The sequence below is a fragment of the Scleropages formosus genome, chromosome 2 (genome assembly GCF_900964775.1).
Source record: "Scleropages formosus chromosome 2, fSclFor1.1, whole genome shotgun sequence".
Taxonomy (NCBI): Eukaryota; Metazoa; Chordata; class Actinopteri; order Osteoglossiformes; family Osteoglossidae; genus Scleropages; species Scleropages formosus.
In genome coordinates, this window is record NC_041807.1 from 10,593,583 (window position 1) to 10,612,387 (window position 18,805).

Here is an 18,805-nt window from a genome sequence, read left to right on the forward strand (position 1 = left end):
GTTCCAATCTGTCGCAGTTGCCATTTGCACCTTTTCCAACCTGACACATTGAATAGATTGACATTTTCTCTGTAGCAGCAAGAGACATAAAGCATGGCATATATAATATGTCTGTGGACACAGTTCTGTACTGCTGTCATGTTTTCTACAGAAACTGAAGTGGCTTCAGGGTACAACAGCAGCATTCCTCCTGAGACCCTCTTAAATTATTAGACAATATGGTGGCAAAACAAAAGGTACTGATTTGGGGGGAGATACTGGAGATCCTGCAAACCTTTAATACACTGACAGGGCTGAGAAGATGCATTGTGGGTATCCTGACATTTACCGTACCAGTAACTCATGCCAAGGTAACCTCTGGCAGAACTGCTGTGATGTAAATTGTGGTGCAGGCTGGGGCTCGCTGGCTTCTGAGTGATTGAGGGGTTAAAGGCTCAGCTGGGATAAGCATTTGATCCGAGAGCGGGCGTCCACAGGCAGCGCCGCCTCTTTGTGCGCGGCCCTGCTGGGACGTCCGACATCCGCTCCGCTTTTATGCGGCCAGTTTATTTTTAATTGCGGAGAAGGAGCGACTCGGGGCGTTCTAGCGCTGGGTGCTAACTTTCATCCGTGCTCCAGGTCTGCCTTTGAAGAGCCGCGGAACGCGAGTCTGTCTGTAGCCATAGCGATGTCAACGCGCGTGGGACGAGGCGGGCTCCCTTTGTGGCGCCTCGAGGACTAATATATGGCAAACGCTGTAACCACGGGTAGCAGAGCTGGTACTTTGCCGACACATGTTTTGTTTGCATTAATTTATCTGTGGTGAAAAGTAACAGAACTAGTACTTTTATACAGTAAGTCTCACCTGGTGGATGGGAATTTTTTTTTTTTTTTTTTTTTTTTTTTTTTTTTTTTTTTAATTTTAGTTTATGCTTTCCTAGTATAACTACGTATCGATCCAAGCTTTTCGGAACTCACATTTTATCTTTAAAACAACATATCGTAACTTTTTGTCATTCACCAGTGCATAGTCTTGAGCGACATTTGTAGTTAAAATATAATCACAGCTAATCCTTCCAACAAGGGGCAAGACTTTTGTGTTCCATGTCTCCAGAGTGATGGCTGGAGAGGTGCTTTGTATCTTTGCCCATGTGTTTGGGGGATGCTTCATGCATTCCTAATCTCCGTCCCATAAGTCGTTCAATGCCAGCATCTGCTCCTTGATGCTTGCATCAAACCCCTGTCCAGCGGCTGTTGGTCAGCAAAGCAAATCCATGCACTCTAGATTTACCGCTTAACCTGTGATACTTCAGTGACGCCTATGGTGTTGCCTGCTTGTTAATGTTAAAATGCCTTTTAATATCCCCCTTTTGAGTCCTATTTTGTATGCCGCTCATCGTTCGGGAAAGACCTAGCAGGTGGACATCTCTGGATACTGTGGTAGGAGTTGAGGTGGACTTAATGAATGATGGGCTGCCCTGGTGAAAGTGCCAGCTGTTCATTCAGGTGACCTGTCATACTTCCGAGCACGGGGCCCTGACGCCACACTCGGGGGGGGCTTGAATAATCTTACTCCGTGATTGCATTCCCAACAGGAAGTGACCTCCGGATGTTCCATGTATACCTGCTGGTGTTGACGACGAGCCCTGCAAGGAAGAGGTGTGGAGAGGCGGCCCAGGCGTGGTTATTTCGTCCCGTCATTTCTCTGTCCCTGCGCTCTGCTATTGTTCTTGTGCAGCTTCCTCGGCACATGGCATGGCCCGAAAAAGGAGCTCAACAGAATCCGTGGAGATCTGGCTCATGCTTCTGTTCTATCTTTCATAACCTGTCTCGCTGTTCAATCCTGTCTCCGACCCCCAAGCCCAAGTTTCGGGTGCGACAGCTTTTTTCCGCAACTTCCATTTTGTTACTTGTACTGTATTGATTAGTGGAAAATGCCATCCAAGGTTGGCCCTGCAGTTTCTCCTGTACGTTATTTTGGCGAATCGGAATGGTGTGTCCGCTGTTACTGCAGCTGACCTCATGGAACCACAAGAATTGAGGCCTAGGCCTGCTCTTTTCCTGTTTTGCCAGATTTTTGTTTGTGTTCTGATAAATTTGTATCTTATGGGAATTCAGCAGGCACTTTCTGGAATACCAGTTGGATGATGTACTACTTTCGCTTCATGCCGTTCTTCACATACATTGATACACACACACACATTCTGTGATGCAAAGAAGCCCTTACAAAAGTGACCTGTAGCTTTTAGGCCAATAGTTTCGCGATTGCGAAAGTCTTAATGTGCTATACAATGGATTTATTAACAAAAAACTCAGTGAGCAGGTCTCCCTGCACGATGCTGGCAACACAAGGGCCGCCAGGAAGCGTGCTAATCTTCTCAGTTAAATATCAATGGGTCTCAGTGAGTCATGTTGTGCAAAGTGCCCTCTGTGTCCGGTGACTCATTCGCTTCATGCTTGCGCTGCGCTGGCCTTTTTCAAGCCCGTTTGTGTACAAACGGGCCCATGCAGTGGAGAGACAGACTTCCAGTAGGCAATCTGTGCGTTTCGTGAGCGTGTCACATTCGGGTGGGAGAAAATGGTAGGAAGCGGTTGAACCAAAATAAGGCTCCTGTGGTCAGCAAGCCTGTTTCAGCCTTGAGCTCATTGGTAAAGTTGTGTATTCAAACGTTGACAATTTTCAGTCTCTTTCAAGTTTAACACATTCTTTTTACTGGGATATTGATGATTATGTAAATGTTCATTTCCGTTTTGAAAATGAGCAAAACAGGGTGTGTCCCCCCCCCCCCCTTTCATTTAAAACCTCTGAGGTAAAAGAAGCAATGTAAACTCAGTAAATGAACCAGTCACTAGTGTCTGGGGAAATCAGTGAAATGATTTTACATATTATAAAGGATGTTGGTCTTCGGCCGTGCTAATATACGGCAATGCCAATGGCTTGAGCTGAAAGCCACAGGAATCGTACTTTCACTCAGTTAAAACTCCTGGCTACGTACAAATTAACATTTAACCCGGAACCGTATTCTGTGCTTGGCACTCGGTTCGGTGTAGACCTATACTCTGGCTTTTCTTCGAATGGTCAAGTTTTTTTTTAAATAAACTTTCAGATTATTTTTAATATTTTCTTTTTGCTTTCTGAAAATTTGTTTGCACTGGTGTGAATGTGACTTGGATTTTACATACCAAACCAGCAGGCGGTGTTAAAACAAGTGACATGTTACATGTAAGTCACAGTAAAAGTTTACATCATTGATCACATGCTTTTCTCCAAAGCAGCTTCCAATGGACTCTATGTAGTGCTATCAGCCCACACACCTTATTCACCAAGGTGATTTACACTGCTAGATACAATACTTACAATGGGTCGCTCATCCATACGTCAGTGGAACACTCTCTCCACACAGACACGGGGAGAAATTGGAAACTCCAGACTGAGCGAGGATTGAACTCGCATCCTTTTGCACCACCCAGGTGCTGTGAGACTCCAATGCTACTTGCTGTGCCATGGTGCCACCCTGTAAGTAAAAGTAATGGAATTACACAGACAGTTGGGGCTGCTTGTCTGGTTGTAAGCTGAGAGCAGCTGTATTTATTTTTAAATCGGCCCATCAGTATTGAAGTAACTCGAAGATCTCCCGGCCACATTTCACAGCCTGTTAAAATTCATGTGTGGCCAGTTAAATTTTACATGAGCTAGTGTTTCCTGTGTGTAAGAATCTTGCTGGGACCATAGAAATAAACATGTCTGTGGATAAATTGACCTGTTTGGTTATTGGTATGACGGTGGCTGAATACGCAAAACGCCTCCATCCACTTTATGATCTTAAAGGTCACTTTACGAACCCTACCGAAAGGTGATTATATCCGATGGCGCGCACACGTTTGTATTGACGTAGCCAATTGGCAAACAGATTATTTGGAGTTTTGCGTAACATCCGGGGCAAGGAGGATGAGGATAGCTGCTGGCTTGGATATGGGAAGGGTAGGAAAGGGTGGATGGGCAGAAAGTTGCAGGGAGTTGGGATGAGGGGAGGGCAGAATGGCTAATTTTACCCCAGCGTGGATCATTTGCTGGCCGCAACTCTCAAATGCGGTGTTTACCCATCAGGGAAGGGCAGTGTGGTTGGTGCTTCATGTAGGAGGGTCAAGCCCCCACCCCCTTAACAGTACTGCAGCAAAGAATAACATCTTACAGGCTGCGGCCCCACCCTGGTGGTTGGAGTAGGGCCCGGTGGTTGCTTCACTGAGGTCAGCTCAACATTTCTGCATGGCGTGTCACGCACAGTTTCCTCCTGACACCACTTCACAGGAAGCCTAGTGTTGGACAAAATGCGACGCATGTACCTGAACAATTGTGAGATAAAATGTACCAGTTTTGACAATCCACATCAAGTCGCTTAAGGCTTAGCTCATCTTTGCTCACAGGTCTGAAATGAAGTGGGGGCTGGCATGCTGGCCCAATTGATTGCATAAGCAGAACTTGGTTAGCTTTGGAAACCTACTGTATAGGGCTGCCATTCGCGTGGTTTTCTGTAACATTTCATACCTTTTGGAGTATGAGGGGAAAGGGAGAGGATGTTATTGAACTGGTCATCACTGTTGTGCTAGGTTTTGCTCTGCTTTCGCCCAGTCTCATGGCTCCCTGCTCACTGGCATGAAGCATAGCCCTTTGGTGAGCAGGTGTCTTCTGTGCTGGGAAAAGCGGTTATCTGATGGACTACTCTTCTCTTTGCAGTCACATTGAGAAGACCACCACGTGGCAGGACCCTCGAAAGACGTTGACTGCAGCTACGAGCCACTTGAGCCCCCAAAGGCCAGCCACTTCCACCCTGGTGCAACAGCGTTCGGTGGCCCAGTCGCAACCCAGTCTCGGTGAGCACCCTCCCTCAAACATTTCGCATCAGTCACATGCTCTCTACTTACTGTACGTTCACATTACTTCACTTAGCAGACTTTGTCCAAAGTGACTTCCAATGAACTCTATGTAGTGTTATCAGTTCACATCTTATGCACCCAGGTGACTTATACTGCTACATATACTACTTACAATGGGTCACTTCCATGTACTAGTGAAACAGTCACATGCAAACACCAAACCACACACTATGGGTGATTCTTAGAGTCCCCAGTCTACCTTAACAGCATGTATTTGAACTGTGGGAGGAAACCAGAACATCTGAAGGAAACCCATGCAAACACGGGGAGAAAATGCAAATTCCACACAGACTGAGCAGGGATTAAACTGACATTCTCTCACCACCCATGTGCTGCCAGACAGCAGTACTATTTGGTGTGCCACCATGCCATACTTCTGTTACAGCAACGGTCGCAACAGACCCTATAGTTTTTATGGATGACCAGAATACAGTTCCTGCTGCTAAATGTTATCCTGTGTAATTTGTAGACCCCATGCAAAGTGGAAGGGTTAACAAGGTGTTCAGAGATGGAATATTTACAGATGAACAATGAAAAGCATACTGTGGCTTACACACTCTTTGTACTTCGTTTCAATTTAATGGTCAAATGGGTAACTTATTTTTCTGTCTTACCCCTCTCTGAATACAAGCCTGATATTCTATAGACTTCTTGGCTCCTAAATAGCTGTTAGAATAGATAGAGAAGGTATTTCTCTGCAGGTAAATGAGGTTCTGCAGCAGGCAAACTGTTGGACTGCGTGTTTAATAGTTACCCAGATATGCCAGTATGCTGGGACAGGCCACTGCGCTGACAGGAAGGGTTGGGCAACCATGCGTGGGTTTCACTTGGCTCATGAGACTGCTGAAATGAAACTCCTAATGCTGCCCTTAGTAGAGGAGACAAGGGCTGTGGTGTAACACTATCACCATGTACTGAGGTTCCTACCTTGCAACATAACCAAGGGGTTCTTTTGAGCAACTGGCATTTAGACACCTTCCAATCACTGATGTGGACAATCTTACTGCGGCGGGACAGTCGGGATAGTGTTTTCTCACGTTTAGTGTCTTGCAACAGACATTAAAACGAGCCTGCAGTGCTTCTTCGGAAAAGTTCTATAAAGCAGAGTTTTCTCCATCTCCTCCCAGCCCTGCTGTTTTATCATGATTACAGGTAGATGTAAGGATGTTGGTTTTTTTTTTTTTTCTCTCCCCTCTCTCTCTCTCCCCTCACCCTGAACTATTGAGCATTCATAAATCACTGCTGTTGAAAAAGGCGGCCCATTTTGAGTGGAAATCTGCAGAAAAGCTTTGGCCTTATGGCAAATATTCATGCCGTACTTGTTCAGTCAGTAAAGCGAGGTACCAATACACATGTTCTCGGTAACTTAATGTGCTCTGAGTCTGTCTTCAGGGTGGAGTGCTACATAAGGATGAATTGTACTGTATATGAAGGAGGGAAAGTGTAAAAATTTTACCAAGCACCTGTCTTATTTTAATACTTGGAAGATTACAGGGGGACAGTCTACAGGCAATGGTTTCCTTACCTCCCTTTTAATACTTTTAATATCCTCCTGATGCAGCAGTTTCACTGCAGGCTTGGCTTATTGAACAGCTTTCCACTTACTGCATAACAAAGGGGCATAGACCTAATAAATGAGTTTGTGTATTTTTTTAATGGATTTAGTGTGCCATTTAATATTAATTTAGTTTTTAACTGGGGAAGCTGAGGTTGTGCACAGTTGTTGGGCATCAGATGAAATTGGCAGGTTGGCTAAGGTGAAGCGTAATTTGGAGCAGCAGGTGGTGTAGTGGTTAGTTATCGCCTTGCAATGAAAGGACCTGGATTTGAACCCCACTCCTGCTGTAAGTACCCTTTGAGAAAGGTACTTGCCCTGAATTACTCTAGTAAACTTGTCCTTTAAATGGACAAGTAAAAATCTTTAGATACCAACTTGACACAAATGTCAAATGTTTTACGTGCTCTGGCTGCTTTTGATTGTGCCATGTATTTTCAGTCAGATAAATGATCGAATAATATCTGTAAGGAAATGTTAAAATGTTCAATCTAGACAAATGCCTGGGTTCTTCCCTGATACTGAAAGGTTAGTCTTTGCCCGGTCCATTTCGCCCAGTTCCGGTGGTTAAAGTTCAGCTGTGTGTATTCAGAAGGAAGCCAGAAAATCCTTGTCAGTATTAAGTCAAGGATCCTGTGTTACTGTTAGAATTTAATATTTAAACCACTTGGCACACAACCAATAGCAGTGATGTATTTGTTGGGAAGGAACCTGATGTTCCTAAAGCGTGCTGTACGTCTGTGTGTGTGAGCAGAGGCGGAGAACTCCCATGATATATGAGGAGGACTCGTAGTGCTGCTCAGTGGGTTTTTTTTTTTTTGGGGGGGGGTCTAAATGTACCATGTTTCCTCTCAGACTCTTGCTGAACACAGATGGGAGGACCCAGATTTTCACTGACATCTGTATCGCCATCCACAATCCTCCTTTTGTGCGCACATGGTGAAACGCCACCCACTTCTCACTGTCTGCTGAACCTCTGTAACTCGAACCTGCTGTTCTCACACAGGCAGACACTCTGCAGCAGCTCTCCGCCCCAGTTCCAGGGGTTCTAGGAGCTGCGGTGTCCCGGCCGGGGCGCACCGTGCCGGGGTCGAGGGGTAATGTAGGTAATGGCCCTCCCTCTGCAGGGAGCCACAGCCCCACACTGTCTCCGTAGCATCGCTCTCCGTCCGCGCTGCTTTTTGGCGTTTCTGCACCCTGCGAGCTCCCGCTGCCTCCCACACTGGACGGGAACAATGCTGGAAGCAGTCCCATTCATCAAGCAGCGAACTCTGTCAGCCTTTGTTGTTCTCATGGATATTTTCCACTGCCCCCCTTTCCTCCCCCTTTCCAGTAACAGACTCAACTTCAGAAGAGGACTCTCAACAGATCTTCTAAATATCACCAATCTGAGTATATGCTGTTTGAAATCTGAAGCCTGAATTCTAACACCTACCAAACTCGTACTCAGCAGCATATTCAAACATATACCAAACACTCACCATAGCCTCTTGCGCTAGGGTTTCTACGGTCCTCGTATTGCTTTGTCACCTGACCACCCCCTATCCAAATGGTCCTGGGAGTTCGCCTAGACTTTGGAGGAAGTGGTACAGAGAAGGACTCTGACCCATCCCCTGATCTCACCATTTTGAGCACACAAAGGAGCGCCGTTAGCTACGTGCTGGTTCAATTGTGCTCTTCCAGGGAGCTACCTGAGCTCATTCTTGCCATTAGGCCTTGTTATGGAGACTAATGCTCTTGTGGTGGTGCTGAACTGTCTGCACAGCATTCTTCTCTGTATGGCTTTTAAAGTTTTATTTACTCTTGTCTTTGTCTCAGTGTGGTGCATTTTTCTTTCTGGATGACGCAAGTGTCTGTCACCATGTTGATTTGCTATGTCATAAAAATTCTGCTGTATTCCCATTGTAAAGTTGTGCGGAATGCTCATTTGAGTCATTCTGAAACGGGACAAACTGCAGAAACGAGTGAATATCTTCAACAGTTCATGTAATTATCTCAAAAGTTGGAAGGCTCATGTTCTATGGTATGCACAGAACTTCCACACTGTCAAGTAACATTCAACCATAGATTTTATAAAAGAATTGTGCTTCATTCATTTAGACTCATTCAGCTCTGCTGTCCTAAAGAACGGTTCGGGAAATCATTCCTACCGTTCGCAATAACACTGTTCAACAGCTCACCTCTGTGTGACAGATGAACTATTCAGGACTATTGTTAGTTCATTTTGTCACTACTTCATAATGATTATATTCCTATTCTGCACAACTTGCACTATACTGCTGCACTACTTGCACTACATACTTTTAATTTATTTAAATATACTTATTTACTATTCCTCCAACTGTGTATATATAATTGTACATATTTTTATCTTGTATTTTTCCACTTTTGATATTTTTTTTTTTATATTGCAAGTATTTTCAGACTTGTGTTCTGCTGCTGTAACAATTTCCCTTGTGGGATCAATAAAGTATATCTATCTTCTCCTATCCTTAGCTTTCCTGTAAATGTAGTCAGACACTGTATGTGTCCTTAGCAGCTTTTATAGGTGGGGGACGTCTTTCATTTAACAGGACCGCTACCTGAAGGATGGGAGCAAGCAGTCACCCCCCAGGGAGAGACGTACTTCATTGATCACAAAACCCAGACCACATCCTGGCTTGACCCACGCATGGACCCTCGCATTAGTGAGTACCTCAGTTCAGAGATGAGAACCAGTTGCAAAATCTTAATTTAACTTTCCGTAAAAACTTACACCTGGGTTTCCCCTCTGTTCTTGATACCACCCTTTCTCCCTTCAACCCTAGATGCAAACTAGAATGCCTCTCACGGGTAGAGAGAGGATTTAAATTTACTTGAAGCCTGAGAACCCTCATATCCTTTGCTCGAGTTCTGTTGCTGACCTCCAGTCTGTCTGGCTCCACTCACTCCACCATGTGAACATGCCTTCTCTGTTATAAGAGTGGTGGTCTCAATGTGAGAGATGTGATGCTTGTCTGAAGTCCCATAAACTCGGGCTGCCTATGGCCTTTGAGTCTTACTATGGTGGAATGCTTGGTCACTGACTGTTATTCTAGAATGAGAGCGGTGAAACAGTGGAGGTTGATCGTAAAACAGTTATAAGGTTTGGATACTTTTTTTTTTTTTTAAGAGTTATTAAACCGCGGATGGAGAGAAATTACAGCTTTCACTTAAATTTAATGGAATCTTGGTGCTTTTAAACACCTTAAGTAAAAATCTGAATGCTTGGAAAATCACAAGTACTACCATTCTGGTGAACACCAAGGAAAAAAGGCTTAACATTACCTATTGCTCCAGGCACCCTCTGCCCTATGAAAGGGGTGCTGCAGAACAGGTTTTCATATCAAGAGCCACCTTTTAATTTTTTAGGCCAATAAGTTAGTGGCCTTATTACTGGACAAATGCAGGGGTAAATCCTGATTATGGCTGTTACAAGGATTTGCCCCCTTATCTTGCATGTGAGTTTGGCTTTAACAGGCATGGCTAAATGCTTGAGCAGATCTCTGCCGAACTGCATCAGCCAGGCTGGATCAAACCAGTCCAAACCGCACTCCGGTACAACCTAGGGAGGCCTCCCACTGTAATCGGACCTCATTGTTGTCCTAAGAGCGCACTTTTTTTCTTTTGGTTTGTTCTTAAGACGTGCTAGTAAATTTACATAAGCTTGGTACAAAATGCTCTAATACAATATTTTTAGTAAAATCCATGCTCCCCTCTTGCTTCAAGTAGTTGAGTTGTTGTCCTGTTGCTCCAAGTTCATCTCACCTGTAATCATGCTTGTTTCTCTTAAATTAAGGGATTGTGTTAGCAATTTTACATTTCTCTTGGTTTGTTCCAAAACGGGTAGAAAGTGCATAGTAAACACAACTCTGCACAGCAACATTAGATTGTCTGAGCAACAACGCTTTTAATCTTGAGGGTCCTCTCGATTCTAAACATAATGGCTGAGTTCTATACTCTTAACTGCCTTTATCTGGTTGTAATTTGTTTCTGAAAATAGACCAAATATCAAGCTGGATCATTAACATTTTTTTTAAAATTGATTTTGTGCACAGCACATGGTCAAGACAGCGTACAGATGGACAGTACATTGAGAAGAAAAAGCAAATACGTGCACATACATGGAATGAAGGCCCAGGGTTGGTTAGTTTATCGCAAGTATGGTTATGTAGCACCTGCTAATAACTTCTAGATACTCCAAAATTAACTGAGTTGTCATGCAAATCAAATGTCAATTTTTTTTGCGTGGTAAAGATTTAAGCACTTCATTCATCCACATGTTTACAGAAGGAACTTCAAGTGTAGAGCATAAAATTCCATTTTTATGGCAAAATTCCAATTTGTTCCAAGCCCATCCAAGTTCTGTTTACCCCGAAATCATAAATGATGGCCATAAATGTTACCTGATGTGTAATGCGTTAAAATAACAATGATGTGAATGGACTTTCTTGAGGAAAGAGAGGGCTATGACACATTTAAGTATTTGTGAAACTGGAGCACAATGGAATGAAATGGGGCACACAGCTGCAGAATGCCAGAACAAATCTGAAAGCATGGGTACACAGTTCCCACAATGCAGTGCATTTCAATCTCTTGCACTACTGATTGGCACAATTTTCAAATGTGTTCGTTTATTGTGCTAGACCAAATGACATTGGACTGGACGGGATCTACAAGACCGGCTACGTGAAACTCCAGTTAAATACAAGGGGTATTAACTCTGGACCAGATAAGGGAGAACCTGGATATGAGGAGACTTAATAGGAGATCAGTGTAGTTGATGTGCTTCTATGTTTTCCACCTCATGGGTTTTGCTGTGTCATTTCTGAGCGAGCCATTTACAGTACAGTCACAAGAATTCAGATGAGGCATCCCAGGGTGATCATTTTCTCTCTGGAGACTGAAGCCTTTTATTTATCTGCAATTTACTGTCTATTTGCACACTTGTATGCTTGTCTGGGTGTGTTCTGGTGTCTTGTCACTGCCTTGCTATATGTGCGTAACTTCTTATGGGATCAATGAAACGTCTGTTAACCTGCTCAGAATTCTTAGGCCGAAGGGCACGGTCTGTATATGGATTGACCGGCGCAGATCTAATCCATGTCTGATACACCAGCTGGACTTTGTCTTTTTGGAGTGGTTCAAAGAGAATTATTGGGCAATAAGTGTTTCCAGAAAGGGCGAGTCTTGAATCTGACAGAGAACAGATGGGTTCCCTTGCTGCTCGACACCATGTTTGACCACATTTACAGATTTTTTTTTAGCTGTGCTGTGAAGGCGCACAGAGTTCCATTTTGGTGATCCCCAGCAAAAGCCCTAATTTGGACAAAGACTTAATTCACTCCTGTGTGCTGGAGACCCCTGTATCAGCACAGTGCTTGTTCGATCCCTCTGCGAGTACCCCAGACCGCTGCCAGAAACAGCTCAGAAACTGTTTACTCTGCAGCAGAAGTAAATGTAGAGCGCGAACCGCAAGCTCGGTGTCACTTCCCCGCACTTGCCAACTTAACTAGGGCCAAGGTTTTGGATCGTAACCAAAAGTTCTTCAGTCAAACGTGATATGAAGGGGATCAGGGACTTATCAGTGGTATAGTTGTGATTCTACATGCAGCTACTTGTGCAGTTCATGCCGGCAAAGGCTTTCTCCAAAGCGATGTACATCTCAGAAGAAAACACAAGTGCATTACATCAAAAATTTAAGTATTGCAGTTGCAACAATTTAAATGTTGCAGATTTTTGCACATAAAAACATTTCCATATGAAGCAAATTTCAGCAAACTTTTCAGTGAGCATCTTTTGAACTGGTGCCTAGCAGCCCGGTGTTTAAATCTCAAACTAAAGTTGTGTGCACACAGTGAGTACAATGGTACTTAGTCAGACCCATGGAATCCAAAAGGTAAGTAGGGGCAAGATGACTCTAGGGTCTCTCTGTAGACTACATGCACATATGTGTGAGCTGGGATGTGTTTTGTGATGTGCTGTTCAACTCTTGGTAGGGTTGTCCAAAGCAAATGGTGTCTGGTGCTGTAGGGCTTTCTTTCTAAATCCTTACTTGGGCTCCTTTCTCTCCCCCATCAGTGGTTCATCACCAACCTCAACAGCAACTTGCCCAAAACCCCCAGCCTCAGCAGGTATTGACACAGGCCATGGTCCCTAGTGGCACTGTTCCCCAGCCAGGACTGCAGCAGCAGGCAACTCATGCTGGGCTCATTAGCCTGTCAAACCACATGAGTACCCAGCAGCAGAAGAAGATGCGGCTGCAGCGGATCCAAATGGAAAGGGAGCGCATCCGGATAAGGCAGGAAGAGCTAATGAGACAGGTAACATGCATGTGCAGTGGGAGAAGCTAATAGGATGGGTAGATAAAATCCACATGAATTGGGTACATTTATCTGGTTAACGTGCACGGGTCAAAAGAACTAACGGTACAAAGAAGGTAGATCACGCTATGACAAAGGATACAAATGGCATCAAACATATACATGAGACAAGCATTTGCCACCATTGTTGGACAAGCAGATGAGCTATAAGAAAAACAGCATTAAAGACTTTTCTTAGTTGGGCTTTAGGATGGCCCACATGTCTGGGCTATATGTTGAAGTGATGAGGGGAATAATGGCTGGGGAGGAACTTGATGTCTTTGCTGCTAAGGGAAACATGTAGTGTTGGTACAGAGTCCTTGGGTCACCTCAAACACTTTAGAGCTCATACATGGTGTATATTTTTAGCTGAAGGTAAAACATTCCATCAGTCAAAACTTCGAGTACATGTTGACCACCTTGTATAGGATGAACTGGGCAGAAGGGTGAAAGCAAAGCAAGATGTTTTTCTGCATTTGTGGGAATTGCTGCCAAAGGCCCAGGTGTGTCAAATGATTTCCTGGTCAAACTTTTACACCGAATGCCTTGTGAGGGGGTAGTTTCCAGCAAGTGTGCTCAAACTTTTGACTAGTACTGTGGAGTCCAGAGTTGTTGTTTTTGAACTCTAAGGATTCATCGTAATTGGAGCCTCTGCCATTTTTCGCTCCTTGTTGGCACAAGTTAGGATGCCTCCTGCTGGAGGAACAGAGGCATTGTTCTCATTGCCTGTGCATATAGAGTTGGCAACAGTGCTTTTTTTGCACAGGCTGACAATATTTCAAGTCTTCACTGTCTTGAGCAAGACCTCTGGCCTCTTCACCAACTGATGTGAGCTGACATGTTTACGGAGTGTCCGGGGGTGACGTCTAACAGTTGCCTAGGAGGTGTTTATTTTGACTGGGAGACGTTTGGCTTCCCCACCAGTGCAGTCACATATCTGGGGTCTTGCTGGAAATCCAGAGGCATTACAGTAGAAGTACAACGATTCCTCAACTTGTCCTGCTTTCTCTAGCTGTTCCACTGTTTTGTTTTTATGGTTGTGGATAAATGTGGAGTTGGCTTACAATATCTTTTTCCCTCTCTTCCCCCTCCCTCTTCTTTCCCCCCCCAATTTAGCTCTTTACCTACAACTGTAGTACCCTTTTACCCCACGTCCTGGAAGCAGTTTGTTGTGACCAGCAAACTTGGAAATGCGATAAACCAGCACTTGTCAGCACCTTTGAAGTGAATGGCTAAATCACACCTTGTAAAAGCTATATAAGCAATATGTAACATGTACAGAACCCATCAAGTTGAACACGTGTGTTTTTCATGGTCTTAGATGTTTTGATGGAAAAGCTTATGATAAATTCTTGGAAGTTTAACTTCACTAACTAGTGAATTAATGCCCGAGTATGAATTTCTTTCCGAAACAATTGGAAAAACCATACCTCTACAAGTAGTTTTCAGAACTTTAGTGAAATTTAGTTGGAAAATGTTGAATGGCAATCATTCAATATATTCTGTACATATTGTATATTTGTCACCAAGTCCTATTTGGTGGGTTCGTGGTATGACACCTTCACACACCTTCGGCTCTGTGACGTGACATAAAGGCCGTTTGAAGTTTCCGGGAATATGGCCACTTGTGTTGCACACAATGCACACCTGAAAGCGGCTTCTTTCAGCGCCCGGATACGGCTATGTTGCTGCAGATGTGTGTTACAAACAGCTGAGAGCTCCTTGGGGAGTTCAGTTAGGCTTTGCTCAGTATCTAGACTTCTCCGTTCCACATTGTTTTGCATAAATCTTTTTTGTCCTCAGATTCTTGTAATGTGTGATTTCTCCTAGTAGCATATTCTGAGTCAGGCTCCATTCCACCCCCTTCCCTCTTCTGCTGGTACCCACATTATGGTTCATGAAAAGCTCTTCCTAATTTTCTTTTTGCAAGAGAAAATCTCTCTACTGGATTTATTTTTGTCCTTTTTAGTGTAAGGTAACTGCTGCCCTGGTCTTTGGCTGCTGAATGTACAGTACTTCCTGTGTGTTGACTGATGCCTCCACAGCAGTTGGATGAGCTCCTTCAAAGGTGACGCATGTGCTTGATGTTCACTTGATCTTTCTCAGGAGGTGGCGCTCTGCCAACAGCTGCCTATGGAATCTGAGAACATGACACCGCTGTCAACAGCCGTCGTCAACCCTGCTCCAATGACCCAGGTTTCTATGGCCTCCACTGGCTCTGACCCAGTCAGGTAAGTGTCTTTAACCATCCAGATCTGATTGCTATCACCTGATTTGTTACTGTCTTGACTGAAGCCATTGAACTCCTTTCTGTACTCTTCAAAGAAATGTCAGGACACCTGTTGTAGGTGGCTCTCAAGACCATAGAAGAAATCTGTTCTTGATGTTTAATAGTGAAAACATATGGTGGTACCTTTTTTTATTAAAAGCATGATCCATAGTTTTTTTTTTTTTTTTTTTTTTTTTTTTTTTGGGTGTGTGTAGGGTGGGGGAGTCTTGCAAAAACTCTCCCCATGGGTTTTTGTGTGACAACCGTTAAGAAATCGTAGCCCCCAGACCTCCCCAGGGTGGATTATATTTGCCCCTGAATGTAACTCTGTGCTCTTGTTTTACTCAGATGTCCAAGCAGCTGCCACTTGGGGTCAGTTTACAGCCCCGAAACACTGGCCACTGTGTACACCACCCGTATTTGTTCACGTACCAGCTCAGTGTTGCTCTGCAGTTTATGCAGTGGACAGGCTAAACTTTAACTTTGTCTTAGTACTTTTCAGTTTTCCACAGTACATTGGGTTCTCATGTTGCAAATGCTCAAGTCAAAAATTTGAAGATACATGTTGCTTATTTATTTTAATACAATTTTCTTCATGTCTCCATTTTGTTTTTTGAGCTGCATTTCTGTGTCCTGCCATTAGGGGGCAGTAAAACTCACTGGAGTGCTGGACCAGATTGATTTAAATTTGGCTTCCATGCTCTTTAGAGCTTTTCCCTGCTGTTTGAGTCTTTGTTCAACAACAAGATAACATTGCACATGTGTGGGGGGTAAATCATTCAGCGTCATGCGTTAAATAGGAATTTGTGGAAAGGTATCTTTATTCATTTTAAATCAGTTTTAATGTAGCTTGAAGAATTAAGTGTTATAGTGATAAAACATGTTTTATTAGATTTTTTTTTTGCAGACCCTACCCAGTGAATGAGACAAATTTTGTATAGATAATGAAGCAAAGTAGTCAGATGACACACGTTGCATGTTTCATGTTAAAAGGGAAATGTCCTGTGACAGACATTCATGGTGTACTCTGCCTCATACCTGCTATTTCCAGTACAGACTACAGAGGGCAAGTGGTTATATGAGTAGGAAGTAAATAAGTAAAGGATGGGATAAGTAAAATACTTAATTCCTTATAGTGTTACCTGATGTTTTGGCTAAGCCTGAGTTGTGAACAGATTGAGGGATATCTGTATTATGCTTATATTTACTGTGACATAGAGGTTTTATTTATGAACAAATGAAGCTATGAGCAGCAATCTCATTTTTGTAAGCTAATAAGTCCCAGTGTATCCTGTTGTTCCTTTTGAGCATTTAATGTTTACTAGAAACTGGTGAAAATGTTACCCAGAGTGTGTGTGTAATTTTTTTTTGTGGTCAGTAGTGTACTAAAAGTGCTGTATTTGTGATCTCCACAGTGGACACATCCACTCCCGGGAACAGAGCACTGACAGTGGCCTGGGCCTGGGGGGTTATAGCCTTCCCACCACACCTGAGGACTTTCTCAGCATGGATGACATGGATACAGGTACTATGCACACAGTCACTAGAGTACAAACAGTTGCAGCTGCAGTGCTGAAGAACACAAGGTTTGTCAACCACATGCAGAAATGCAAGAGGCCTGAAAAATACAAGTGATGTGCAGGACACAAGTTGGAGACCTGGTTACAGCCCCTACCTTGTAGCTGAAGGAGCTGGGTTTGAAATGCCACCTTCTGAAATACTCTTGGGCAAGGTACTCACCCTGAATTGATACAGTAAAATCAACCAGCTGTATAAATGTGCGAATCGTTTGTAAGTTGCTTAACATTGTAGCCTTGGAGAAAAGTGTGTGCTAAACAGTGAAAGTATGTAAAAATGCCTGGCATGAGCGAAAGGAAACTTTACTAATCCCAGGGGGAACGGCACTTGGCTGCAGCGGCAAATAACAGTCGAAAAGACGTAGCGAGACACTGAGGCTGGGCGCAAACTGGAGAGACAAAAGTCATATATGAAGGAAATAAATTTGCCTGTTTGGGCACAAAGGGTGAAATACAGTGGTACAGCAAAAGTGCGGTAACATCCCTGCAGCACATGCACTCTGTGGATCCTAATGGCTGCTGGCAGACAGCTGTATTCATCTACAATTTCCGTTTGTCATTTTAATGAACAGAAGTGGTTTAAGTGCACGTCTGCGACGTTCATTTGCCATGTACTAAAAGTAAGCATGTTTTGACAGGCGAGAGTCTCACCCATGGCAACATGGGTGTCCCCCAGGCCAACCGATTCCTAGACTTCCTTGACCTACTGCCTGGCACCGATGTGGACCTGGGCACGCTGGAGGGAGACCAGCTCATTCCCATCCTCAGCGAAGAAGAATGGTGCTGAGTGGGAGCCTGCCTGCGGCGCACAGATCCAAGGATTTTTTTTTTTTTTTTTTTTTTTTTTTTTTGTGCCGCCTTATTCAGACTGTTTTCCCCCTAAACACAGTCCATCAGTTTCTTTAATTGCCTCGATCTTATGGATGAGCCCCTTAAAATTGAACCAAAACACTAACCAAAGGCTTATTGTATGGACTGTTTTACAAAGAGATGTTTTAGAAATGGACGATTTTGTATATTGTGGAATAGCTTATTTACTACTTAATGCCCTGTTTGTGAATATACGCATTACATTGTTATTCAAGCTGCATTCCTTTCTGAGAGGGATCTCTCCAGTTACAGAAAGTGGTTCTCGCAAGGCCTAGTGCTCACAGGAGTAGGTGTGAGCCACTACCACTGGGTGGCGCCCCTGCGCCTGTGGCCCATGCTAATTAGGACAAGGACCACTTTTGGTCTCTAGGTGATCATCCTCATTGTTGCAAGATCAACTCAGAAGCCTTAAGAACAATTCCCCTTATTGTGTGACACTACTTTACAAGCTTTAAAACACAGCCTTTTGAGGAATTTATACACTTCTTGGAAAAACATTGGTTTGTTTTTATGGAAGCCCTTCCATGTTTGGTAATTGCAACACTACAGCTGAATCCTCAGAAGGTGTGCATAGTTAGTTTTTGTATTAAGTACTTTTTACTGAATCCTACAGTATTTTGCATACTGTACAATTGTCCAGGTTACATTCTTACACATCTTTAGGATTTTTAATATAGTTTGCATCTTAGTATTTATCAAAATTATGACTTAGAGATTTTAGTTTTTTTTAAATTTCTTAAAAGCACTATACAGTAACTTTGAATATAAATGATTATGAAGTGACTGTTTGGTGTATTTAGCGGTTAATTTAGTTAGTCAAAAGTCTCATACTGGTTATATTAACTTTAAAGTGATTAGCAAGGCTTTGTGGTCCACTTAGACTTATGTCTGACCTTCATCTTGTGGAACGGGTCAGTTTTAAACCAAAAGGAGCTGTGTATGACTTGACTGAACAGCAGGGGTTAAGTATTGTACTTCATCTCATGGATAAGGATGGGCACTGTTTGCTGTTGAAACCTGCAGTTCAGCTTTACTCTTCAGATTGCTCTAGATCTTTCTGTTGGTATCTATGAACTTCACCTGTTTTTGGGCCAAGGTGGTCAGTACACGATGGGAGTGAGCGTACCGTGATTAGTCTCTTGAGCAGTGGTTCCGACCGACGGTGGTACTCCAGAAAAGCTATGGGGGGGGGGGTGGGGGGGAACTATAAAGCAAAGCAAGGCAGTTAATGCAAGAACAT

General features: G+C 43.6%; 1 protein-coding gene across 1 annotated transcript in view; it reads left to right on the forward strand.

The window, feature by feature from the left end:
• Positions 1–18,235, forward strand: part of wwtr1 (WW domain containing transcription regulator 1) — a 35,985-nt gene extending 17,750 nt beyond the window's left edge. Inside the window, exons 2-7 of the mRNA XM_029247960.1 lie at positions 4,715–4,851; positions 9,043–9,156; positions 12,569–12,810; positions 14,956–15,080; positions 16,534–16,643; positions 17,334–18,235. Coding sequence (XP_029103793.1) covers positions 4,715–4,851; positions 9,043–9,156; positions 12,569–12,810; positions 14,956–15,080; positions 16,534–16,643; positions 17,334–17,482 — 877 coding nt within the window. The 3' untranslated portion in view covers positions 17,483–18,235. The remainder of the gene's footprint in view (positions 1–4,714; positions 4,852–9,042; positions 9,157–12,568; positions 12,811–14,955; positions 15,081–16,533; positions 16,644–17,333) is intronic.
• The last annotated feature ends 570 nt before the right edge of the window (positions 18,236–18,805 follow it).